We start from the raw sequence: 22,920 nt of genomic DNA on the forward strand, positions 1-22,920 counted from the left end.
TCAGGGTGACTTTGCAACCAGGGTCCGGTGGTGCAGTTTAGCTGAGAGATCGACCTGAAGAGAAAACACTTCTTTGACTGCTGTCTTAGGCTGGCTTTCCTAGAACTAATCTAAAACAAAGAGTTTTGTGCAGTGGTTTACTGCAGATGAGGTCTCAGGAGAAGGGAGTAAGGGAAGGGGAGAACCGCAGTAAGCCTGTAGTTTCAGGAGAGGTCTAGCCTCAGCCTCATCTCATGGGGAACTCTAGAGTATGAATTGTACCATGGTTATCTCCCTGCAGAGGCAAGAGGGTTAGACTATTAATACTCCCACGTTAATTTATCATTGGCTGCCGGCTGTCTCTCAGGGTGAGGCTTTCTGGAAATCCTAGGCCAGGCAGCTCTCATCAGTGAAGGGCAGTCCTCCAGAGGAGGGTGAAGTTGTGGCCTCTTAGGACTCAACACCTGTGGTAGCTGGGGGCCGGTGCTCTTGGCTTGGTTAAGGTATAGAGCCAGGGAGCCAACAATGCTAGCTATGGCAGCCAAAACAGTTGGAAATGGAGAGTGTGTGGACTGATACATTATCTAAGGAATACTTTACATCACATACAAATCCTATCCCATTATATTGTATTAGAATATGCATACCTCAAGACATGGAAGTAAGAGGGCATCATATTATTTGACTAGGTTGGATTACAAGATAATCCGGAGGGCGACAGGGAGGTCATCCACTTCAGCCCCTTCCTTTTATAGAAGACAATATTTAGATCAGAGTAAACTGTACTGAGAACCAGCTCTGATTACCAGTCCTCGGCTTCTAGAATTCGACCCAACTCATATCTGTCGCATGCCTGCTATGTATATGGCACAGTTTTTAGCACTGAGCAGAGAATCAGAGGACACTAGACTCAGCCTCTGCCTTGGGCCTTAGGAATGTACAGTCTGTAGAAGAAGATGAGGGAATGGAAGAAAGAAGTATTATGCAGGTCAAAATTCAGATCTCACCTCGAGAGCAGGAAGGGTTAAGTGCTGTGGCACTGGAGGGGCAAAAGTGGACACACCAAAGGATGGTCTGTGCTCACCTCAATGTGATGGGAAGCCTTCATCACAAATTTCCTGAAAAAAGATCTTCTATTTGGGGGCTAGAGGGGGTGCCACAGAAGATGAATCTGCAAGTGGGGTTCTGGGAAAGGGGAGAAAACAAACAGATAAGAACAGGCAATCCATTTTCAAAATGTCATTTGCCTCAAAAGCTTCTTCAGTTCTTAGCCTGGAAGGGCAACTTATTGAAAGGTTTACTCATTAAACAAGATTATTTTGCTAAAAGCCCAAGGTCCTGGTTTCTGTAGGGAAAATGTTGGATCCAGCCCATCCTCCATTTCCAGCACAGACATGTTTTACTTATTTTTATTTTTTGACATTTATTCATTTTTTTGAGAGAGAGTACGAGTGGGGGAGGGGCAGAGAGAGGGGGAGACACCGAACCAAAAGCAGGCTCCTCCAGGCTCCGAGCTGTCAGCACAGAGCCCGATGCAGGGCTCGAACTCACAGGCCACGAGATCATGACCTGAGCTGAAGTCAGATGTGTAACCCACTGAGCCACCCAGGTGCCCCCAGATATGTTTTAGTACAGGAGTGTTTTCAGTCTTTTAGGCTGTCCTGTGCCATACTGACATGTAGGGGATCCCCACCCACTTACTGCGTTGTTTTAGTATTCACTTAGAGTTTAGGCATTGCCACTTTGGACGGGATCTAAGATCCATCCATCCATCCATCCCTCAACAAAGTATTAATTGAGAGCCTCTTGTAGAGGAGGCCCTACCAGGGGTGCTGGGAATACAAGGATGACCAAAGGGAGTCTGAACCTACTCTCAGATGCACACAATCTTGTTAGATGAGACCAATAAATTTGACTATAGCAAAATATGATACATGCTAACATAGAGCTCTGCCCAGGACATCTAGCCAGGAATGTCTTGAAGGATATTCAAGGAAGTTTCTATAAAGAGATTCACTTTAGTTGAAATCTGAAGCCCTAGGGAAGGAGTACAGCATCCTCTCTGATCGTCTTTGTCACATGTACCACTAAAGGAAAATTACCTTTTTAAATTTTGTTTGTTGATGTGTTGTCAATCTCTCTCCTCTGCGATCCCACTAAACAGCATTGCTCAATGTTTTTGTCATCATTGCTGGCCTTAGGAGTCTTTATAGACATTTTTTTTTCTTTTCTTCTCGTGTGTGTGTGTGCGTGTTTTAATTTTAAGTAGGCTCCACACTTAAAGTGGGGTTTGAACTATGACCCTCATATCAAGAGTCGCATGCTTTACTGACTGGGCCAGCCAGGCGCCCCAACAGTTTTTTTTTTTCTTAATCCTTACTCTGCATCAGTGATTCTCCTTCCTGGAAGAACATACATAATCTAAAATTCACTGTCTGAATCATTTTTAAGTGTAGAATTCACTAGCGTTAAGTACATTCACAGTGATGTTTAACCATCCCCATTACCTATTTCCAGAACTTTCTCATCTTCCCCAACTGAAACTCTGTACCCATTAAACAATAACCCTCCATCTCTCTCCCACACACACGCACCCTCCCAGTCCCCAGCAACCACCCGTCTACCTTCTGTCTCTATGAATTAGTCCATTTTAGGTGCCTCATGTAAATGGAATCAGATGATATTTCTCCTTTCGTGATTGCCTTCTTTCACTTAACATAACATGCTTGAGGTTCATCCACTTTGTAACTTGTGTGAGCATTTCATTCATTTTTAGGCTGGGTATCCCCATGAAGTTTGCCACCACCTATTAAACCTGTGTGGGTCCCAGGGACCTTTGTAGGGCTACAAACCATCGTGATGTGTAAGACTTCTCCACCTCCCAAGAACCAGTGTTGCCCTCTTGGGGCAACATCATCCCCCTGAGAATGCCCGCATGAAAATGTACGCTGAGTGACCTTGTTGGTCCCATTCTTCACCGTCCGCAGCCATTAGCACAGTCCCTGGCACGTAGCAAGAGCTCGACAATCATCCATCATTTCTCTGGCTCTTTCCACAACTACTCCTTCTTTCTTATTTTGATCCACTCTTCTTTAAGCATTGCTCTCAGAGGAATCACAGATACATTTCGATGCTCAGTGGCTCAGGGTACTCGGCCAGGCTGCTCACCTTGTTCTTGTCCCCAAGCTGCCCACGCCCTTCTCAGCGGCCTTGCTCACCTGCTCTCTTTAACAGAGGTAAAAGAGTACGAGCCTCCATTTGGTTCCAAGGTGCGGGAGCACCCCTGTGTTGAGAGCATGAAGGACAATGTGCTGAGAGACCGAGGACGACCAGAAATTCCCAGCTCCTGGCTCAACCACCAGGTAAGGAGTTGCTGTTCTGAAGGGAGAAGCAGATTTGTCTGAAGTGGCCTCTAGTAGAGGAGAGAATTTTAGGATATTGGGCTTCAGTCGGAGGCCGGGCTGCTTGGTGCTCCACGATCCTGTTAGGTTTTGTTTCTAGAGAAAATGTCACTGAAGTGGACTCACACGGCAGACACACCATTCAAAGAGGGCGCTCCAGTAATCCTTTGCGGGCCGTCGTCCCATTACGCAAGCCCGCTTGGGTCTGGCGTTAAAATATTTTGTTTGCAGCCTCTGCCCCTCACCCCCCAAGCCTTTACGTAGCGTGTTTATGTTTTGTTCCCTTCTGGGTTCCAAATCATCTCCTGGGAATCTTCCGCTCTAAGAGTGAGAAGTAAGCAGAGTCTGTCCCCCAGTGGGACTGGGGGGCGGGTGCCGTGTGCTCATGGCCGTGTGCAGGCCGCGCACACTGGGTCTGGAAGGACACCAGCTCTGCCATAAAAGAAAGCCGGGAGAAGTAGGAAGGTCCAAGTGAACAAATAGGAAGTCTGTCTGTGGGAAGCATCCTCAGGGCTGTTGCTGTTTCTTTTCTTTTTCCAAGAGATGGTAGGCAAGGGCATCTGTGGAAGGGCAGCGGTTCTGGACTTTCGGGGTGAACTCCCCAAATTCTTTGTTTGGGGGCATTTTGACGAGAGCGGTGATCAGAGAAGAAGAAGAAAGTGAGTGATAGGTTGCCAGGGCAAGAGAGCTGTGCGACATACTCGGGAGAGAGGGTGAAGGAAGGACGAGAGGGAGCCGTGTGCTCCTGTCCCACGGACAGAGCTGATCTTTCTCCTGGGTAGACCCTCTGATGGCCTCCTTTGGAAGAATTCCCTTATCCAGTGAAGGCTGGGCTAAGTCATAGGTTTTCCGAAGGGCAAGGCAAATTGAGATAAGCAACAGAAACAACAGATCACGCACAATCAGGAAGACAGATGGAGCCGGAAGCCTGGTCGGTGCCAATCCTGGCCCGGAGCCACTTCAGCAGACAGTCCCTAATAAAGTCGGCGTAGAGCTTGAACCAGGCCATGGTAGCCCAGGGCTTCCCCGGGGTTTCGGGCAGACCCTCTTTGGCTGAAAACGCAAGGCTGTTTTGGGTTCCTTCCGAAGTCCGCGGGCACTGGGGTTATTTCTTTCAAACCCCGTTGCCTCCTCTGCTGTATGGTTCTTGTAATGAAGCCATTATTCATGATGATAAAATTCTGGAAAGAATTTGCATAATACATTTTTTCTCTTAATGAGATTTGTTGCCCTATTGATTTCACGTTAATGCTTAATATTTAATTTAATTTACTGCCTGTAATTACAGGGCCAGAATAAAATAAATGTTACTTGTGTACCAACAGTACCACTCCACTCTTAACAGGCCATCAATCAATACCGTCAATTAGGTGAATTTTACAATTAATTCAACATCATGAATTCACTCACAGGGCAGGAAGGGAGGGAGAGGCTCCTAGGTGTGTTGGGAAAGTTACCTGTGGTGGATGTTCAACAGCAACGTGCCGGTTCTCGGGGCAGGTGCTGGGGTATATCCGTCCCTCCTGGGCCACTTGTATCAAAGATCACCAGTGACCATGGGGAGCCTCTAACTGCCGGACACACGCTCTACGTCTGCCTCTCTGTTTAACCCCTGCCTACTTGGTTGCCAAAAAGGACTTGAAATGATGAACGTGTTTGCACTGCAAAATAAAAATTACACCCCTGAGAGAAGACCCTTGCCACCGTACCGGGCAGCATTTCCTGAATGCCACCCCCTCCTTTTTTTAAAATTTTTTTTTTTAAGTTTTTGATACAGACAGAGTGCGAGTGGGGGAGGGACAGAGAGAGAGGGAGACACCGAATCTGAAGCGGGCTCCGAGCTGTCCGCACAGAGCCCGACGCGGGGCTTGAACTCACGGACCGTGAGATCATGATCTGAGCCCAAGTCGGACGCTTAGCCAGCTGAGCCACCCAGGCACCCCTGAATGGCCCTTTTGAACGGCGTCTTTATGGGGCTGGACGAAACCTTCTGACAGAGCCTGGAGTCTAGCACGGCTGACTTACAAAGACAGCTGCTTCCTAGGGTGCAGCCTGATGTCTCTGGGAGGAGCGGGGCACGAGGGGTCATCCTTGGCAGCTGCCTGAAGCTGTCCAGAGAACGTGGGACTTCACAGGAGGAAACCAGCCCAAGGTTTGGACTTCACTCTGACTGGGGTATTTAACCCTGTTTAAATAGAAAGGTGTCTGTGATTCCAACTATAAGATGCTCTCAAAAGGCAAAACCATAGACGCAGGAAGATCAGTGGTCTCCAGGGGCTCAGGGAAAGAAGAAGGAGGGGTGGTGGGGTACAGAGGACTTTTAGGGCAGGGAACTTACTCGCTGGGCTATAACCATGTGCCTCCATGCTGTTGTACATCCGGCAGAACCCCTAGCGCGTCCCCCGGTATAAACCACGGACTTCGGTTGGTAGCGATGTGTCCGTGTTGGTTCCTTGACTGGAATAAATGGACCACACGATGCGAGATGTCCGTAGTGGGGGACGCTATACGTGTCAGGGGAGGAGGTGTTCGGAAACCCTCTGTGCTTTCCGCTTAGTTTTGCTATGAACCTAGGACCACCCTAAACAATAAGGCCAAAAACTGCTCTAAAGAAATAGGAAGGCGTGACAGGGTATCAGGGGCCACTTCATGGGAATTTTCCGGTACCCGGGATGCTACTGCACCTCAGAGGCCTCCTGGAGAGTCCTTGTCGCGATCAGACGTGCCGGCTCTCCATCTCACGACCTGTCGTGATCCCATGGCGCAGGAGCGGATGGGTAGAGCAGGCTTCCAGGACAGCGCACGCCCCTTTGTTCCACAGGCGAGTGGCCGGCCCCGCCTCGTGGGTGCTCAGTCAGGATGTGGGGCTGGCACAACCGGCCAGCACCGCAGGGGCGAGGGCAGCAGGAGCCCCCCAGACCAGCAGCTCCGCGTGACTGTGACTTCCGTGACTTCTCTCCCACCGCAGGGCATCCAGATGGTGTGCGAGACTCTGACCGAGTGCTGGGACCATGACCCGGAGGCCCGGCTCACGGCCCAGTGCGTGGCGGAGCGCTTCAGTGACCTGCAGCACCTGGACAGGCTCTCGGGGAGGAGCTGCTCCGAGGAGAAGATTCCCGAAGATGGCTCGTTGAACACTACCAAATAGCTCTCTCGGGGCAGGCTGCGCTGATCTAAAGAGGCTGCCCCTGTCACCAAAGAACAGAGGCGGCGGGAAGCTGCCCCTGACCCTGAACCAATGCTTCCTGGAGGCCCCGGGGGCCACTCCCCTCCCCGTGAGCTGTGGGCGTGAGCAGAAACACCAGCGGCAGGGAGTGGGTATCATGAAGCATTCTACGCCTTTGACATTGTCATAGGATAAGCTGTGTTAGCACTTCCTCAGGAAATGAGATTGATTTTTACAATAGCCAATAACGTGCACTTTATTAATGCCTGTATATAAATATGGAATAGCTATGTTTTATATATATCTATATATGTCTATATCTATATATATATACAGCCATACTCTGGAAAGAGACAAGGAAAAAAGATCAAACATCCCAGGAAATTGGTTTGTTTGGAGCGCTGCGGAACCAGGCACAGAAGGAAGGGATCCGTGACAGCATTAGCATTTGACAATCACACGTGCGCTGGTTCTCTGACTACACAAGGTGGGGGCTCTGCATCAGGAGAGGGGCTCCGAGGCTCCGAGCCAGCCATGGCCACGCTGCACTTGCTTTTGCAAACCAATAACTCCGTGCACGTGGAATTAGCTCCTTTTCTGGCCATGGAGCTAATTAGAGTCACGCCGTTTGGGGACCAGATCCTGGGAGACTGGGTCTCCTGGACTTCTCACTTGAGCTTCAAGCCCACGATCGGTTTGTGAGTCACCTTCCTCGACCAGCTCAGAAACCCTGTCCCATCTCCAAGAGCTTTTAGCTTCCCAGGCTTCACGGGCACAAAAATCAGAACAGATTTCCCCACTTAGGAAGTGGCCGCATATTCTACTAAAGACAGATCGTTCTTTCTGTTTGTTAATCCCCCTGCCATATCTATGTTACTCTTCTCTCCTGCCACCCAGATTCCCTTTCCTTAAAGGGAATACGTCTCCTGTCGCGGGTTCGTTGTGTTTTCTCATCAGGCTCGGTTTGAGTCTCTAGCTTTCTGTGCAAACGCCGAGAGTTTCCATCTCTCTGGGCTCCTGGATGCTCCAGTACATGTTGGCCTAGTCAGAAGGATTCGAGCTGCACGACACCGCCATGGTCAGAGCTGTTTCCTCAGGCACTCTGAACATGTGTTTTGCTTGGCCAGCACAGCGTCGAACAAAATTGAGCCACTTTTTAAATATTTGGAGATTTTGCAAAACAGAAAATCTGGATCCTCCCAAGTGAAGACAGATAGCAGATGGTTTCCAGTTCTCCCCAGTCCACATTATTCACAAGACAAAGGTGTGGACACACTTCTTTAAAGCTGCTTCACTTCTCGCTGTAAATGTTGGCATTTTCCACTGCCCACCCCATCCCAGGCTAGGAATTAAACCTGCCCGTAACCAAGGCCCCTTGTAAGAAATGTGCGTTACGTCAGCCATTCTCTGGCTAGATCATAGGAGTTTGATTGCCTCTCTCTTCCTGGTCTGGTGTTAAGATTTGAAGTTGGTGGGTTTTTCTGGACTGAAGGGGGCCCCCTCAAGTGGTCCCAGTTAAGCCAAATCTATTTTGCCTATATGTTAAGAGCTTTCCCCTGCGCATTACGGAGGGGAGCTCTTACCTAGAAGCTTTTGCCAGGGTTATCAGTCTTTCCACCATACCAGCCTTCCCCGCCCTTTGCAGGATTTGCTAGCAAGGACTTGAATGTGGGACACAGTCCCTTTTGCATTTAGGAAGTCTGTGTCCGAATGGGCAAGAACAAAGAATGAGCTTTAATACTCCATAGGAATTTGTTAATCCACAAACAAATGTTAATGCTGCAAATAATCTCTTTTTTAATGTTGTTGAAGCTACCTATTTTCAGCCAAATAGGAATATTAGGACTGGCAGTGAGCAAATCAGTTCCATTTGAATTTTGGAAGGTCTCCTCTCATTGAAGTTTTAGCAGATAGGCTGAGATTTGGGATTAGATGAACCTTGTAGGCACCCTTCTCAGTGGGGGTGGGCTGAGAGAGTTCGGGACAGTCTGTCTGCAGCACCTTGGAAGTGCCCGGAAATTCCTTTGCACCTTAGGGCTTAGATGCTGTCCCAATAGCTGTTGCTCATTGACCTCTAGTGGTGAATTTCTAGAATACTGGTCCATTAATGGGATTTTCCAAGATTCAAAAGAGCTTTATCACTTCTGGGTGGTCATCAGCATAAACTGGAATGTAGTATCAGATGATACTGTGGCTTTTTTTTTTTTTTCCTTGTCAAGAAAAAGACCAAGGAATAACATTCTGTAGTTCCTAAAAATACTGATTTTTTTTTTTTTTACTACTATACATAAAGGGAAAGTTTTATTCTTTTATGGAACACTTCAGTACTCATGTATTAAAATAGGAATGTGAATGCTATATACTCTTTATATCAAATGTCTCAAGCACTTATTTTCATTCTATGCATCGTTTGTCTTTTATATAAATAAAATGTTTATTAGATGGAATAAAGCAAAAATACTCAGGTCAGCTTCCTACCTTTTGCTCCTGTTCATCGTGATTAAGCCATTTAACCACACTCGGTTATTGTGGGAAAAGTCACAAATTTTCCAATTGTCGTCTTCAAGTGGCAGTCTCAAGTCCTTTTTTTAAAAAAGCAATCACAAAAGTTCCATCACAACAGATGCACCAAATGTCATTGGTGGCCGGGACATGAAGTCTCTACGTCTCCTGGCTATCATCTTGCCTGTCCCAGAAACTGGCTCCATTCACATGACTTTGTCTTCTAGGCTCCTTCCCTCGCATAGCAGGCCCTTGACTATCTTTTTGACTATTGTCACTTATGCTTCCTCCCTCTTCCTTTCTACTCATCCACAGCATCTCACTTAGGGCTTTTAGTCAGTTTATCTTCATCACCAGATGACTATGCCTTAGGCAGTTGGCTCCAGGTCCTTGCTGGAAGGATTTCTGGTAACAATGTCTGTGATTTGCTGCCCAACCTTTGGCCTTCCAGTTTTGGAATCTCAGAGATTCAATGGCTTCTTCTAAGTTATTAACTGAGTTCTAGTTACAGTTCTAAATATTAGGCTTCCTTTATTTTTTTAATGTTTATTTTTGAGAGAGAGAGAGAGAGCATGAGCAGGGGAGGGGCAGAGAGGGAGGGAGACACAGAACCAAAAGCAGGCTCCAGGCTCTGAGCTGTCAGCACACGGCCCAATGTGGGGCTCGAACCCATGAACCGCGAGACCATGACCTGAGTTGAAGTCAGTTGCTCAACTGACAGGGCCACCCAGGTGCCTGCCCCCTACGTTGGGTTTCTAAACCTCAGCACTACTGATGTTTTGATCAGATAGTTCTTTGGGGAGTGGGCCTGTCCTGTACATTGTAGACAGCATCCCTCGCCCCCACCTCCCAGCTGTGACAATGAAAAATGTTGCCAAACATTGCCAAATGTCCCCTAGGGAACAAAATCACTCTTGGAATCACTGAACTAGATGATGTGGTCCTATAGTCCTGTGGGCATGAGTTATAGTCCTATGTTAACTAGTAGCTCGACAATTTTAGTGGTTACCTGCTCCTCCATTTATCAGCTTTGTGACCTGCGTAATTATATGCTTCATGCTTCAGCTTCATATGTAAAATAGGATTTTACAGACCTCATCCTATACAATATACCATTGTGATAGGAATACACGCAAAAGCTTTTGGAGTTGTGTCTTGAACTTGGAAAGCCTGCAGTGCATACTGGCCAATACTAAATTGGTTTAGTACGCCAACGGCTGCTTTCCCAATGAGGTAGATTTTGGGGTAGACCCTAGAGAGCATTAACACCACTGAAGAGACCTGGGCACGTGCTCCACGGCCTGTATGTCGATAATCTGAGGAGAGCTCCCATTCCCTGAGTACCTCCCATCTCATCAAATTGAATCCCCCACCCGCGCCCTGAGGTAGATAGTATGTCCCCTCTACAGATGAGAAATCATCCTGACAGAACTTAAGAAAGAAGCCTAGGGTTTCACAGGGGTAGAACCTGGGTGACGGGCCAAGTTGTCTTAGAATTTGGAAGAATTTGGAATAATGCTTGGTTCTTTTCTCCACGTCATACTGTCTCCTGAGGGAACTGGCTTGTACGTTGGAACAAGAGGGCCATACCATGATGAAATGTTCTACTCCACGTACATAGCATGGTCACTGTTCTCATCTCCCCTGCCCGTGGAGTTGATTGCTCAGTGGCGATAAGGAAAATGCTGCTTCATCTATGTAATCCACTGACTCTCCACCCACATGATAAATGTCATCTAAAGCCTTGATGAGAACTGGAAGATGAATGAATATGTGTGGACAGTCTTGCCTAATGTGTGGCACGGACACTGGTACTTCAGATGATTCTAGATTGTGACAACCCTTAAAAATGTGGTTTTAGTGGGCCTGTTCTTATTTAATTAAAAAAAAAAATTTTAAGTTTATGTTGAAAGACAAGAGCAGGCAGGGAGGGGCAGAGAAAGGGGGAGAGAGAGAATCCCAAGCAGGCTCCGCGCTGTCAGCGCGTAGCCGGATGACAAACCGTGAGATCACGACCTGAGCCGAAAGCAAGAGTCAGACGCTTCACCAACTAAGACCCCCAGGAGCCCCTATACTGTTCTTAACATACAGTCAGCGGAAAAAATTAACACTTTAAGCCTCGCGTTTCACAAATATCAATCCATATTAATCACTAACATGTATTGAGTACTCAGAAGCACCAAACCCTGTTCTCTCTTCTACCTTCTTTATCTGCTTTAATCTTCGCCCCAAACCTGCGAGGGAGCCTTACCTCCATGTTAGCGATGAAGAAACTGAGGCAGAGAATGAAGTATTCCGGAGAGTTCCACAGTTAGCGATCCTTAGGCCAGGATTCGAACTGAAGCAATGAGATTCCAGAGCCCATCCTCCCATCTCGAACACGAAAGAGAGGTGGCGTAAAAGAGAAAGGGGGAGCCTCTGGCACGCTCCAAGGTCTGATTTGTTAGCCTAAACTATGGAAGAGTAAGGTGCAGTTTGGAGGGCAAGGGGTTGGCCATAAGGGAGCCAAGGGAGAGAAAGCCATTCCTCAAAGTCACATGGACTCTGGGCTCCAGTCCAAGAGCTTCGGCCAAAACAGGAGCCAAGGTCTTCTGACCCCCTTCGCAGGCTCCGTTTTGCTGGGGTTATTTCAGTTCTTGTTACTGCAAGGTCAGGCGCTTTCCTGGTTGGCCAAAAGTCCCCAAGCGCCCTCAGCAGACCCATGGTCTCTTGTTCCAGTCCCCAGCTTTTGGATGCAGGCACTCTCAGAGCCCACGAGCTTCTGTTTTGGGGTGGGGGCTTTGTTGTAAGCCCTCTTTGCAAACGACACTCGCTAACGGCACGGTCCTGAGGGAAATCCCTCCCCTAGGTGACAGGAAACTTCATTTAAACCAGTGCGTCCGTCCTTTTTCACCAAACTCACCGCCGTTGGTGTCTCTCATTCTGTTCATTTTCTTCCTGAAATAGGCCTTCTAATCATTGCTAATCACATTTCCAATTCCTTTTTTTTTTTTTAAACTTGAATAATTATAGCTCCAGATGATGGGTTTGGGGCCGTGGCTTTTCGGGCCTGTTTTGCAAACCATGCTGATAAAGACAAGATTGTGAACTTTCCCATAATACATGGCCTGCCAGTCAGCCTCGCACAGTGCAATTTGATTCTAGCACACCTCCAGATCTTTGCTGCATTTAAAAATACCTTAAGAGTCTTCCTATTCTAATTAAGCTGAAATTGTACACACTGAAATGCTTGCTCTCTTTCACTCTATGCACATGAGTGCACGTGCGCACGCACACACACACACAAAATGGTCCTTAAAAATCTCTTCTGTATGCAGCCTGTGAAGTACACAGCTTCTGAAAATGTCCTCAGAGCCTTCTCTCCACCCATGCCCACAATAGCAAATGACAGAATGACTATAGCCCTGATGCCATTGGGTCATCAAAAAAAGATAAAATGCCTTTGAATTTTCATGTTTTGTCTAAGTATTCATAACAAAATCATTAAAATTGGGCCCTCGAGAGCCAGACTCCCTTGGTTCAAATCCTAACTCTGCCACCAACCACCTACACAACTTGGTGCCAGCCTCTTAACCACTGTATTCCTTCGGCTTCTTTCCATGTAAAATGGGGTTGACGATAGGACCTTCCTGGGAGAGCAGTAAGGGTTGCCGTGAGAGTAGCGCTCCTGTTTTAAAAGTGGTTAGAACAGAGCCTGGTGTTGCAGGGCTGGTTCAATATTCACAAATCAATCAATGTGATACATCACATGAATGAAAGAAAAGAACCATATCCTTTCAATAGATGCAGAAAAAGCATTTGACAAAATACAGCATCCTTTCTTAATAAAAACCCTCGAGAAAGTCGGGATAGAAGGAACATACTTAAGCATCATAAAAGCCATTTATGAAAAGCCCACAGCTAATATCATCCTCAATGAGGAAAAACTGAGAGCTTTCCCCCCTGAGATCAGGAACACGACAGGGATGTCCTCTCTCACCACTGTTGTTTAACATAGTGTTGGAAGTCCTAGCATCAGCAATCAGACAACAAAAGGAAATCAAAGGCATCAAAATTAGCAAAGGTGAAGTCAAACTTTCACTTTTTGCAGCTGACATGATACTCTACATGGAAAACCTGACAGACTTCAACAAAAGTCTGCTAGAATGATACATGAATGCAGCAAAGTTGCAGGATACAAAATTAATGTACAGAAATCGGTTGCATTCTTATACACCAATAATGAAGCAACAGAAAGAGAAATAAAGAAACTGATCCCATTCACAATTGCACCAAGAATCATAAAATATGTAGGAATAAACCTAACCAAGATGTTAAATATCTGTATGCTGAAAACTATAGAAAGCTTATGAAGGAAATTGAAGAAGATACAAAGAAGTGGAAAAACATTCTGTGCTCATGGGTTGGAAGAATAAATATTGTTAAAATGTCAATACTACCCAAAGCAATCTACACATTCAATGCAATCCCACTCAAAATTGCACCAGCATTCTTCTCAAAGCTAGAACAAGCAATCCTAAAATTTGTATGGAACCACAAAAGACCCCCAATAGCCAAAGTAATATTGAAGAAGGAAACCAAAGTGGGAGGCATCACAATCCCAGACTTTAGCCTCTACTACAAAGCTGTAATCATCAAGACAGTATGGTATTGGCACAAAAACAGACACATAGACCAATGGAATAGAAGAGAGACTCCAGAAGTGGATCCACAAATGTATGGCCAACTAATCCTTGACGAAGCAGGAAAGAATATCCAATGGAAAAAAGACAGTCTCTTTAACAAATGGTGCTGGGAGAACTGGACAGCAACATGCAGAAGGATGAAATTAGACCACTTTCTTACACGATTCACAAAGATAAACTCAAAATGGATGAAGGACCTGAATGTGAGACAGGAAACCATCAAAACCCTAGAGGAGAAAGCAGGAAAAGACCTCTCTGACCTCAGCCTCAGCAGTTTCTTACTTGACACATCTCCAAAGCAAGGGAATTAAAAGCAAAAATAAACTATTGGGACCTCATCAAGATAGAAAGCTTCTGCACTGCAAAGGAAACAATCAACAAAACTAAAAGGTAACCGATGGAATGGGAAAAGATATTTGCAAATGACATATCAGATAAAGGGCTAGTATTCAAAATCTATAAAGAACTCACCAAACTCCACACCTGAAAAACAAATAATCCAGTGAAGAAATGGGCAGAAGACATGAATAAACACTTCTCTAAAGAAGACATCCAGATGGTCAACAGGCACATGAAAACATGCTCAACATCGCTCCTCATCAGGGAAATACAAATCAAAACCACACTGAGATACCACCTCACACCAGTCAGAGTGGCTAAAATGAACAAATCAGGAGACTATAGATGCTGGCGAGGATGTGGAGAAACGGGAACCCTCTTGCACTGTTGGTGGGAATGCAAACTGGTGCAGCCTCTCTGGAAAACAGTGTGGAGGTTCCTCAAAAAAATTGAAAATAGATCTGCCCTATGACCCAGCAATAGCACCGCTAGGAATCTACCCAAGGGATACAGGAATGCTGATGCATAGGGGCACTTGTACCTCAATGTTTACAGCAGCACTTTCAACAATAGCCAAATTATGGAAAGAGCCTAAATGTCCATCAACTGACAAATGGATAAAGAATATGTGGTTTATATATACAATGGAATACTACTTGGCAATGAGAAAGAATGAAATCCGGCCATTTGCAGCAACGTGGATAGAACTGGAGAGTGTTATGCTAAGTGAAATAAGTCAGGCAGAGAAAGACAGATACCATGTTTTCACTCATATGTGGATCCTGAGAAACTTAACAGAAGACCAGGGGGTAGGGGAAGGGGGAAAAAAAGAGTTACAGAGAGGGAGGGAGACAAACCACAAGAGACTCTTAAATACTGAGAACAAGCCGACGGCTGATGGGGGGTGGGGGAGAGGGGAAAGTGGGTGATGGGCATTGAGGAGGGCACCTGTTGGGATGAGCACTGGGTGTTGTATGGAAACCAATTTGACAATAAATTATATTTAATCATAATAAAAAAAGAACAGAGCCTGGTGCACATAAGAACTGGTTGTTAGGATGATGATCTTTTTTTTTTTTTTTGCATTCTGCTTTAAAATGAAGCTCTGTCATAATATTTCCCAGACATGCTGTGCCCCAAATTTGGGGGCAAAATGGACTCTTGAGGAAGATGAGCCCTATTTACATCTGTAACTATGAGCAGACCACCCCATATGGTTGAAGAGATTTTCACTCAGCCTGGCATGGCTGTGGTGGTAAATACAGGGCTCTGGGAGGCAAGAAAGCCTGGGGTCCAGTCTGGCTTCACCAGCCACCGCCCTGTTTCTCCATGACTTTGGTCTCTTGCTCTTGAGACTCACCTGAGACTCTTCCCTGTCCTGCCCACATTAGAAAGCTGGAGACAAATCAAATGACATGATAAGTAAAAATGCATGGGAAAAGTACTGGATAGTATTGATGCAAGAAGGAATTTATTGCCTTTTTTGGACATGGAGAGATACACTGAGATTTTGCTGGAACATTAGATTCTCTTTTGTTAATAACATTATATATGTATACGATCATCATGCCAGCAATCCTGGAAGGGGGGAATTATTTTTTTCCATTTTGCAGTTAAGGAAATGGAAATAAGTATCTTATGCAAGTTTACAGTTTACACCCAGTCTCTCCCAAGTGCAAACCATCCGCTCCGGCAAGCTGTTTTGTCCATATTTATTTCCTTCATTCAACATACGTTAGTTGAATGCAGAATAGTGTACCACCCAAGGTCTGCTTGCAGCTTGAAAGCAAAAACTATCTGTTGCTACTCAGCGTTTTATACCAGCATCTAGCACAGAGTGGAGCACATAACAGTTGTTCAATAATTTTCACTGAAGGAAGAAAATAAGCCTCTTGGCCTTTGGAAGTTCACAATCCGACAGAAGACACAGACATTCAAATAAACAGCACACGCTCAGGAGGTCCTAATTGGTAATGGCTGTTGGAGTGAAATAGCCTGAGGCCAAAAATGCCTAGATTTTGCAGAGACCTGCTTAGCAAGAGCCTGAGTGCTGTCCCTTATCTGCCATGTATGAAATGCTCCAGCCACCATGGCTATCCCTGACAGGGTGGACTTTCTCCTTCAATTCCCTTAGAACTCTCTCTCAAGGAGCTTGTGTTAGTTCCCTAGGGCTGCTGTAACAAATGAGCACAATCTGAACCAACAGAAATGTATTCTTCCACAGTTCTGGAGTCTAGAAGTCCACAATCGAGGTGTCAGCAGGACCTCGTTCCCTCTGAAGTCTCTAGGGAATAGTTAGGACTACTGCTTGATGTGTCCAGATCCCATTGGCCCCAGGCATTTCATGGCAGTTCTTGGCTTTTGGCCACGACACTCAAGTGGGCCTCAGTCTTCACATTACCTTTTTATTTGCTTCTCTGTGTGTGTCTTGTAAGTATTGTTTTCATTTGAGTTACAGCCCACCTAGGTAATCCAGGATGATCTCATCTCGTGACTCTTAACTAAATTCCATCTGCAAAGACCCTTTTTCCAAATAAGGTCACATTCACAGGTTCTGGGGATCAGGACATGGATACATTTGCAGGGGGCGGGGTGGGGGGAGATCATCATTCAACCCAATACAGAGCATTAGCCAATTCCTCTGATATCAATTCTTGCCAAGATGAGAAGATCTCAAGTCCAACACTCTCCCTTTGGTCACTTGAAGCATTCCTAAAGATGACCCTGACAGATTCACAAATTTCATTTGTTTCATTTTCTATCTTAACACACACACACATATGCCGTGTGTGCGCACACACACACACACACACACACACACACACGGTATGTTTATACTGTACGGTAATTAAAATATCACTTAAGGATTACTGTTTATCTCAGTGACTTCATATCCTTTTTATACACCTATCATTTTTCTAGCAGTTAGGAATTTTGTCCTCCAGAAGTATGAGAATGAGGTGAAGTTGGCAACCCTTTCCCCACCCACTATACCTCCCTTGGATGCCAGCCTGTGTTTAACAGCCCCTGCTACCACGTAGGGAGCGATTCATGGTTCTCCAACAATATTATGGAATTTCACACCAGTGCCAAACTTAGAAATAAACTGTGACAATTGAAAATATTCAGTTGCCTTGTTCCAATGCCCCATCTCATTCCTTTGAAATCAGAAAGGATGAGAATGACAAGTCAGGTTCTAGCCTATTTCTTAGTCCCTTACCTCCATGACCTTGGGTATTCTAGTAATTATTCTAGCATAGCAAGTGACTGTAAGACCTAATGGCTTAAATCAACCATTTTACTTAAATTTTGTGGATCAGAAACTTGAGGAAAGCTGGGGCTGGACAGAGCTCCCTTGGGGTCTCTTCTGCCATTGAACTCCCATGTTGACTCATGGGATCATTAGATCATTAGATCCCATTAGACTCATGACTCATTAGAATCATCTGATGGCTCAGTTGAGCTGGATGGCTAAGATACCTCACTTGGCAGTTAAAGCTGGTTATTGGCTGGGAGCTCAGCTGGGACCATCATCTAGCACACCTACACCAGGTGGCCTTTCCACCTGGGGGTATCAGGGCACTAGTGTTCTTACACGGCAGCCAGCTCCCTGTAGGGTGAATGGGCCAAGAGAACCAGGCAGAAACTGCATGGACATTTATGGCATCTTCTTGGAAATCTTATAACATCACTTCTCCCATACTCTTGAACCAAGCAGTTGCAAGTAACTCGAAATCAAAGCAAGGGGAGGGTCTCAAACCTCTCAATGTGAGAAGTGACAATTTTAGGCAATGCCTGAAAACTACCACAGGTACTTTACTGTATGTGGGTCTCAGTCTCTCATCTGTAAAGTGGAACTACATTATCTCTAAGATTCCTCTTAAAATTCTCAGAGTTTATGAAGTACTTTCCTTTATTTATCTTAATAGACTCACATTAATATTTGTATATTCAAAAATATTTCCTTTCCTTTATATCACAAAAGAACCATATTACATAAAATTAGGGGGAAAAGAGAGAAAAGTTTCCATTCCAATAGACTTCCTAGTCTTCTCCATATTTTTAGAGTTGTTTTCTTCATGTAGTGTTTATGTGCCTGTGTATGTGTTATGTGTGGGGAAACTTTTCCCCAGAATTAAATAAGCCAGAAGGACATTCCGGAATCTTATTTTTAAGAGGCATCAGTTCCCATTATAACTAAACATGCTATGTAGTAGTAAAAGTTAATCTCCTAATTCAACTGTAGTGGCTATAAATCTCAAGATTACAAACTTGGGTGTGCCAGACATGTCCTGTGTCTTATTTTTCTATAAATAAGAAACCTAACTTTGATTCTGAGCCCCTATCCTGCTGGACTGGCAGGAAATCCAGCCCTTATTGGGGGGGGGGGGGGGCTATTCTCCCTGCTAACTCCTGGAGTTTTACCATTGTTTCAGGCTTCCTGCAATAAGAACAAGGAGCAAGGGGTTGGATAGTCCTGGTTCCCAGTTATCAGTGAAGCCTGACTTACTTCTAAGATGCCCATTATCCTATTTGCTGGGTTTGTTCAGGTCTGTCTTTCCTCTGGTCCCTTGCCTTGCTGGGGACTTGGCATTTTTCTTGGGAGAGCTTGAGTGCCATGGGTCTAGATTTGCTTCCTGGCACACCTGGGCTACTCCCTTAAAACCTACCATATCCTCAGGTTCCGGTCCTCAGCTCCAGAGACTAACACAACTGTCATTCCTTCAGGAGCTAGGACTTCTCTATCCTCCATGTTTCCTGTATCCAAGCTCCGCTCCTGCCCATTTGTTACTAGATTTGGATGGCCTATCAGCTTGGGAGTCTGAATCATTAGCAACCAAATAACTAGTTCATGTAATCTTCAAACTTTCCCTGGAGAAGAAAATATTTGCATTCCATTCTTCTGATGCTTCAGAGAAAGCAAAGAAGAAGAAAGAAAAAAAAACACACAAAGTGAAGAACCAATTGATTATTTTTCCATAAGAAGAGTGGATGTTCACATCTTGACACAGAAGAATATATCAGCCTTATTTATATGCATTGTATATCCTCCAGTATAATAAAGGGACTCAAACTTCCATCTGATAGTTTTCTTGAGTCTGTGTTCAACCATTTCCTAAACCTCCTGGGTCTGAGGGAGAACAGCCTCTTTCATGGCTGATAGCATAGAAGAAATACCAAAAAGAAAACAAAATGTTGGATCTGGTATTTACTGTTGGGATGAGACCATACAGGTCCATAATCCCTTATTTGCCATTTCAAATCCGAAACCTCTGAAACATATGAGTAAATTTCCTAACTCATTTGGTTTCTAAACCTGACTTACAGTCATTATTTATCCCATTTAGGGTAAATATTTATGTTGTGTGGCAGAAATATTAATGTTTGATTTTGGGACTGTCACCTGTACTATGCTTTAGGGTGTTACATAACATTCATCTTATTATCTTTCTAAAATTGCCCAAAAGTCTAGATTTCTAAATCAATCTGACTCCAGAGGTTTTGGATAAAGTTTGGGAGAAGAAAAAAAATATATATATATATATATGGAGATCTATCTATATTTACATATGTTGGGAGGTATCTCCCAAACCTTATCCATATATACATATATACACACATACATACACATACCATTAAGTTTCTTATTCATGATATTTCTTTGTATGCCCATCCCATTCACGCTAGATCATGGGGCATGATATAGTGAAGCATGATTTCAGGGTATGATTATTAAAGCTGAAGAGAAGAAAAGGCAATTTCAAATTTCAAAAGCTTACGGTGGACTCAAAGCAAAGAGGAAGACAGGTATCAGCAGAACAAAACTTCTTGTCATTATACCACCAAGTGTAGTCAAAATTCCCCAGTCTAGGGGAGACAAAAGAACAATGAGGAGAATAGATGTCCGGGCCTGGGACCAGTGTGCTAGAGATCTTGGAGGAACCACACAGACTGAAGTTGAGAGACTGAATGATTTAAAGACACCCAGTCCCCATTAGTGTGACATTTTGTCCGCCTATGGAACAGCATGGATACAGAGTCAGAAATTCTAGAACCTCTAGGGTCTACTCTAGTGAGTACTTCATGCCTTCTGTGCCAAGGAATTATATCAATAGTCTTTCACATTAAGAATCTGGTGAGAAGCTCCTATTCATAGCAGTCTATTGGCCTCTGAATGTCAACAAGGAGTGGCCCCAGGGCCCCCAAGAGCCTTTTCCTAGGCCTCATTTGTTGCGACTTAACCTGAGTAATTTTGCCAGCCATAATTACCAGACTCTGTTGGCTATCAGTAGCTTCTGATGGTTAACAGCTTATTGAGGCTACAGGTTTCCCCAACAATCTTACCAGCAGATTTTAATGAAAGCAAGTCTCAGCACAAAAGGAGTCACAAACTGCTCCATGGCCTCAAAAAAAAAGTCCCAGATCTCTCTTCTTAGTGCTGTCGCCATACTTGGCAACATTCCAGAGGTGTGTGTTGGGGCGGGGGGGAGTGTAGCACCTTTATAATGATACCCAACAACCAGAATTTTCAAAATCAATACCTGAACACTGTTAGAAGCCTACTTCAAATAACAGTCTGAAGGAGCTAGACTTCTGAGCCAGTTGGATTTTTGTTTACAGGAAGACAGGGAAAAGCTTCAGAATATTTTTAGTCTATTCACACATCTTGAACACCACCATTTCACCAACGAACACTCATTTGTACATCCATTATGATAACTAACAAAACCTCTGCTCTCGTGAAATAACGGTAGGGGAAATGCTTGTAGTCAGTCTGTGAAGTGTGACATTTAATTACATATGAATTAATCATCCTTGTAATACTTATTGAGATTGGAGCAGCCATCCATCCTAGGAATATATGTTCAAGTTATTTTACGTAATATATGTATCTCGAATGTACGTACTAAAGTATTTTAAAGTCAAGTGCAGACTACAACTCCCAGGGCACTCAGGAGCCCTTCAGGTTGGAGTGGAAGGCACTGGATGCCTAGAAAGATAATGGTGGTGGTAGTTAGCTGAAATCCCAGCTGCTCAGCCTCCACACCTGAACTTGTTTGGGACTGAATGGAATCCGCTGAGAATCTTCCAAACTCGGGAAGCAATATACTTTCTTCCGCTTTTCCTGGTTGGGATATTAGATAAGACCCTACTTCTGGAACACAACTGGTTTGGTTAGAATGCCTCCTCACTCTAGCTTCCCGGTGGACTATGCTGAGTCATGATTACTGGAAGGAATATCATTGCTGTTGGCACACACAGGACAGGAAAAAGCTGTTAATGCAGGCAATACCTTGCGGTTTTGTTTTAGGAGACAAGTAATGTATTAACAATAAAGATACTGTGTTAGGAAACTAAATCATTCATACTCTAGCACTGTGTAAAGACATTAAATCATTCACAAGTTATAAATCTTCAGTAATTGATACTAAATGTGATTTCTTAAAAGGCTAATCCTCAGTTTAAATTCAAACATTGGACATTCAAAATTTAACAGTCAATATTATAGAAGTGATTGAGTACATTACAGTCAGAGGAGAATCATGTTATGTAGACCGCTATGCAGGACCTAATGTGAAGTGGAAAAGAATCATGGAAAACATACTTTTACCCTGTTTTAAATTTTTTTGTGTGTCTTTCACATCTACCTGTACTCATGAATTTCCCATTCTTGCATTGCCATTTTTCAGCATTATGAATATTGGTACAATGAATATCTTTATATAAGTTAGCATTCGTATATTTTCCATTTCTTTAAAATAGTTTATAAGAACTGGGGCACCTGGGTAGCTCAGTCGGTTGAGCGTCTGACTTCTGCTCAGTTCATGGTCTTGTGGTTCGTGAATTCAAGCCCCGCATCAGGCTCTGTGCTAACAAATAGTTCAGAACCTGGAGCCTGCTTCAGATTCTGTATTTCTCTCTCTTTCTCCCCCTCCCCTGCTCATGCTCTGTCTCTCTCAAAAATAAATAAATGTTAAAAAAAATTTTAATAAAAATAAAATAGATTACAAGAAGTTATGAATATTTTCATGGGTCTTGTCATCTCTGTCGAAAATATTTCCCAGAGTAATTGTGTCTGTCTATATTCCCACCAACAGTACTCAAGAACATGTGTTTAACAGCACATTCACCAGCTTTACATATTATCATTTTTTGTTAATTTAATATTCTGTGATTATACATCATCATTGATATTTGCATTTCTTTTATTGATAAAAGGTTGAATTTTTTTCATATGTCTGTTTAGAGATTATACTTTTATCATTGACAATTATCTGTCGTGGGGAGGGAAACAAAACATGAGAGACTCTTAAATGTGGAGAACAAACAGAGGGTTACTGGAGGTATTATGGGAGGGGGGATGGGCCAAATGGGTAAGGGGCATTAAGGAATCTACTCCTGAAATCTCTGTTGCACTATATGCTAACTAACTTGGATGTAAATTAAAAACAAAACAAAACAAACAAAAAAACTAAGGGACAAATCCAAAAAAAAAAAAAAAAAAAGAGAAAATTATCTGTCATGCCCTTTACATATTTATCTATTACACCTAAATGATTTTAAAAATTATAGTATTTGCCGTCCTTTTCCAGCTTTTATTTCCCTCTTGATTTTGCTAATGTGTATTTAATATATACAAATTTTAAAATTTGTATAGAGTTAAATCATTCACTCTATTTCCTTATGAATTCTCCTGCCTTCATATTTAGAAAGCAAACCATCTTTCCAAAAAGCCAACAAAGAACCAACGCTATTTTCTTAAAGATTTTCTGTGACATTATCTTTTAGTAATTATTTACTTTCTTTAGAATGTATTTAGGTGTATGGTGTGGGCTTGAGGGAAGAA

At 44.0% G+C, this 22,920-nt stretch overlaps 1 protein-coding gene across 2 annotated transcripts in view; it reads left to right on the plus strand.

Annotated features, from left to right (window-relative positions):
* TGFBR2 (transforming growth factor beta receptor 2) overlaps positions 1-9,020 on the plus strand; it is a 91,332-nt gene extending 82,312 nt beyond the window's left edge. For both annotated transcript variants that reach the window (XM_049628933.1, XM_049628932.1), the window contains 2 exons: positions 3,214-3,341; positions 6,349-9,020. In XM_049628933.1, coding sequence (XP_049484890.1) covers positions 3,214-3,341; positions 6,349-6,528 — 308 coding nt within the window. In that variant the 3' untranslated portion in view covers positions 6,529-9,020. The remainder of the gene's footprint in view (positions 1-3,213; positions 3,342-6,348) is intronic.
* Positions 9,021-22,920: the final 13,900 nt, after the last annotated feature.

This window comes from Panthera uncia, chromosome C2, assembly GCF_023721935.1.
Source record: "Panthera uncia isolate 11264 chromosome C2, Puncia_PCG_1.0, whole genome shotgun sequence".
Classification (NCBI taxonomy): domain Eukaryota; kingdom Metazoa; phylum Chordata; class Mammalia; order Carnivora; family Felidae; genus Panthera; species Panthera uncia.